Source organism: Fukomys damarensis, unplaced genomic scaffold (genome assembly GCF_012274545.1).
Source record: "Fukomys damarensis isolate Sample0158 unplaced genomic scaffold, DMR_v1.0_HiC HiC_scaffold_13, whole genome shotgun sequence".
NCBI classification, from domain to species: Eukaryota; Metazoa; Chordata; class Mammalia; order Rodentia; family Bathyergidae; genus Fukomys; species Fukomys damarensis.
Window position 1 is genome coordinate 35136000 of NW_022900925.1, and position 4420 is coordinate 35140419.

Here is a 4420-nt window from a genome sequence, read left to right on the forward strand (position 1 = left end):
GACCCCCCCCCCGGGCCTGGCCTCCCGCTCCCCCCCTGCTCCCCCTCCCCCCGCCCCCCAACCTTGTTACCTAGGCTGCAGCAAGGAGCCAATCCCCTCCCCCTCCCACCCCGCAGGTCACTGCTGAGGCTGCAGAGCCAATCCCCTCCCCCAGGTCAGCAGCTGGGCTGCGGAAAGAGCCAATCCCCTCCCACTGTCGTTACCTAGGCTGCGCAGGCAGCCAATCTCCTCCCCCAAGTCTTCGCTGGAGATGCGGAAGGAGCCAATCCCCTCCCACCGCCTGTTACCTAGCTGCAGACGGGAGCCAATCGCTACGCCAGGACAGCTGGAGAAGCTGCCGCAAGGAACCAGCCCATCCCCAGGCCGCCTCCGTCTCCTTGAGGAGATGCACCCAGGGGCGGGCAGCCCCACCCTGCCGTCAGTCAGCTGGGTGGCGCAGTGAGGGCGCCCTGGGGGAAGGGGCGCCACTCGCCTCCTCCCGTCGCGGCTCGCTCCACCAACCCACTCAGGCCCTCCAGACACTCCTCCCGCGGCTCCGCCTGGAACCTCAGCCCTCTGCTGGGAAGTAGGAGTTTTCCCGTTCCTCGGATGTGGACAGCCTCAAGGCCAGGAATCATAAGCCGGGCTGGGCAGGAACCCAAGACCGCCCCCCCAAAAGCCAGGCGCTTTGTCACCCTAAAACAGGCCAGAAAGGAAGGGGGAATGCCATCTTGCAGGCGTGCAGCGCCGCCACATCAGGAGGGCACAGCCCTGAAGCCGGGCCCTCAGGAGACAGGTGGCGGCCAACATCCTGGCCACCGGTGCACACCACCTATTCCCCTCCCCAAGCAGGGAGGCCCCGGCGAGCCAAGAACAAGCTCCCCCCTCAGCTGGATCTTCAGCGGGGGGCGGGGAGGGGCACCGAGCTAAGGTCCAGTCCCAGACACTGTGTCCCCCTGGTCACAGCCCCTCTGCTCTGGGCACAGTGCCAGCCTCCAAGGGAATCCTACCCCAGACCAGGGCCTAGGCCATGGCTGCCAGGCAGCAGCGGGCGCGCGCTGCCACCCCAGGGATAATTCGGATCCGTGCCGCTGTCTGTCACATGCCCCGGACCCGGGTATTTTTATCCGAGTGGCTGAGGAAATGTTCTGGACACATCAGAGCTTCCCTTCCCCCAGCCTGGGCCCTCCATTCGGACCCACTGTCTCCCCAGGAGCTCCCCTGGGCTCAGAGAGCGTGACCTTCACAGGGCTGGAGTGGAGCGAGGCAAGGCCCAGGCCCAGGCCCATCCACCCGCCCAGCCCGGCTCCTCTCACAGCATCCGTCCAGGTCCCCGCAGGACAGGTCCCGCAGGACAGGAGCAGGGCCGCCCCGCAGGGCTCCCAGGACAAGCCTGCCCGATCCTGTCCCTGGGCAGAGCGCCTCCTCTGGGACACAGCCAGAAGGACAGGAAAGAAGAGCTCAGAATGAGGTCCCAAGCCACACGGCAAGATCTAAGACAAGAGGCCCGGAAGGCAAGAAACGCTCCTGGCTCCAGCGATCACAAAGGCGAGCCTCTCCCAGTAGCACTGCTGACGAACGGATCCGAGGGGCCTGTGCTCTGGGGCGACCCCGTTACCCTGTGCTGTTCAGGAGGCTCAGCCAGGTCCTCTGGCCTCTCTCCACCCACTGGATCTAGTTCTACACCCCAGCTGTGACAACCAAGAGTCTCCAGGTACTGCCAGTTGCCCCGGGATGAGGACCACAGGCCGGAACAAGCCACACTCTTCACCGGCCGCCAACACTCAAGAGAGCTGAGGGCAGGAGCAGGCCCTGCAGAACCTCTAACTCTGCCATCCCTCACGGCCCACACAGCCAGCCCAGCACACGGCCTGCTCTTCCGGAACAGGCTAGAAGCAGCGGCCTTCCCTGGAGCTCTGGGGCCAGGAGGCCGGCACACCGGTTTTCCGCGAGGCGAGGCAGGGACGGCAGTGGCTCCATCATTCGAGGCAGGCAAACGCACCCCTTTTCTGCCTCAGCTCACGCAGCACGGCCAAGACAGGTGCTGAGATCGCCCACCAGCCAGCTCAGTGGAGCTTATGTGGGCCTCGGACAGCCTCGCTTCTACCTTCCAACCTGCCTCGCTGCCACGGACTTCAGCACCAATGGAAGCCCGGGCCTCTCCTCACCGAGAGCCAGCGTCCAAGCCTGCGCTCTGGCTCAGGCCCAGGACAGCTGAACCCTCTGGGCCTCGCAACCACCGGCCCAGCCACCAAGAACTTCAGGGTGCACACGTGTGTTCCTTGCAAGGCAAGGGCCACACAGCATGTGTCCTAGCAACAGGCACCCAGGGCACCGGGCCCGTCACGTGACCCCGGGCCTCCAGCAGGCGTGTTGAAATCCGAGCAGTAAACACGCCAGCTCGGAGGCCCCGCGCCAGACTGCACATTACAGCACATTCGCAGGTGGGTCAAGGGTTCAGCCTAGGGCAACACCCTCTGCCCCAGTGGCTCCGTCAGACAACTCAGCCCCTTACTGCCCAGCACAGCACCCGAGACGCCGCCCGCCCACCCTGCGTCCGTAACCCCGAGCCACACCTGCCCACCCCCCAAGGCCACTCACCTCTTTGGTTAAGTCTCCACTGACCGGAGGGGCTACAGCCCCCAAGTCCTCCAAATCCTCACCGAAGCCCTGCTCCGCTTCGCTTTCCCGCACTCCGCTGTCTGGGCCTGTCACATCCTGGAGGCCGCTGGAGCTCTCGAGGGCCAGGCCTGAGCTGGGCTGGCTGCCAGACACAGACCCTTCGGGGTCCCGGTGGACCAGCCAGGCATTTACCTCAGTGGTCGGCACCTGGAACCTGTCCAGGGCCCTCACCTGACTGAGGAGCCGCCGGGCAGTGAAGTAATTGTCCAGGTCTACGCTCTTGGGGTGGATGCCGTAGCCATCCAAGGTGTTCCGCAGGTTGTGGAACTGCGTCTGCGTGTAGGCAGAGCTGGGCCCCAGGATGATCTCCCGGAGCGGGGGCAGCTGTGAGGTCAGGTAAGTATCCACGTCCACCCGCACCCCAATCAGACTCAGCAGGATGGTGAACTGGAGCAGTCCTTCCGTTAAGTATTTCTTCAGAGAAAGCATTGCTGAAGGACCAGAATGTTTATGCTTTTTGGTTTTTAAATCTTCCAAAACACAAATCAAGGCCACCGCTCTGCCGCTCCAGCCAGCAGGTTACCCTCGTCAGTGCCAACCCTGACCCCTCCCTGGCACAACACGGGAGCTGAGGTCCCCGATGGCCCCAGAGGAACGCACACCCGGTGGAACCAAGGCCCCACGCCAGGCCACATTCACTCTGCCCTTCCGGCCGCCTCACTTCGGAGCGCACCCCGGCTCCTCACCCAGTCCGGGCCCTCCGGCCCACGCAACTTACTGTCTCAGTCCACATACAGCCGCTCCCCTCGCGGCGCTGCCCCTCTGCAGGTTCCGCTCCGGCCTGCTCCTGGCAGCAACAGCTGATGGATTTCTTTCCTTCTCCCTCTAGGTTTATTTTCTTTGGCTGGAGCTCCGGGCCTTTTGTCTTGGGTCACAGCGTCCCGCCTCCTCCACACTTACCAGGGGGGTTTCCAGAGAAACCTGAAATAGGAGTCACAAGAGCAAGCAGATGAGATTCCACTCTTCCTCACAGTGATCAGAACAGGAGCGCCTCGAGGAAGCAGGGAGAAAACGCTTTTATGCTGAGAAAAACAAACCACTGCTTTCTCAGAGCCAAACAGCCTGTTAGAGAGAAAACAACTACAAAAAGGTATTGATAACCAGGATCCCTGGATATTAAATTGGCAACACCCTTAAAAGGAGCTTGCTTTGGCTAAGCAGCCAGGGCGCGAGTCTCTCTGTCGGATTACAAACCTACCTCCCCTTAAAACAAGCACCTTCACCAGCTCTGTTTTTATCATGAGAAGCCCATTTCCTTTCTTAAAGCTTGTTTCCAACACTCAGGAAAAAAAGACCTCCAGTCACCCCTTCCAGCTCAGGCCCGGACGGAGAGACTATTCATGGGTGAAAATGTGGACAAACACGAAGACGACGTCGGGGACAACGTGCAGGCCACCGCTCCACAAGAAACAGCGATGGCTTTTGTCTCCCCTACGTTGAAAATCTGCCTTTCCTTTCCCATCCTCACTTTAGGGCGGGTGGGGCGGGCCCTCGCGAGGCTGTACCACGCTCAATCTGCACGGCTGGTTTTATCTCCACTCCTGTGACCTTCTGAGTCAAAGCTGAGGCTTCGGCCAAGTTCTCAACCCAGCTGCCAAGCGGAGAGAGGCGAAATCTACCTTTCGGTTTCTGGTCCCTACTTCGGCGTTCCTATAAACCTCAGACATGAACACTTGCTTCCTCTCCTCTGCTGGGCCCCGCGTGGCCAACTTCACAGGCGCACGCGCGCACACACGCGCACACACACGCGCACACGCGC

The 4420-nt window shown here is 62.0% G+C and overlaps 1 protein-coding gene across 1 annotated transcript in view; it reads right to left on the bottom strand.

The window, feature by feature from the left end:
* The window catches only part of Nfe2l1 (nuclear factor, erythroid 2 like 1), a 12947-nt gene extending 9369 nt beyond the window's left edge, over positions 1–3578 (bottom strand). Inside the window, 2 exon segments of the mRNA XM_033763113.1 lie at positions 2581–3092; positions 3380–3578. Coding sequence (XP_033619004.1) covers positions 2581–3090 — 510 coding nt within the window. The 5' untranslated portion in view covers positions 3091–3092; positions 3380–3578.
* Positions 3579–4420: the final 842 nt, after the last annotated feature.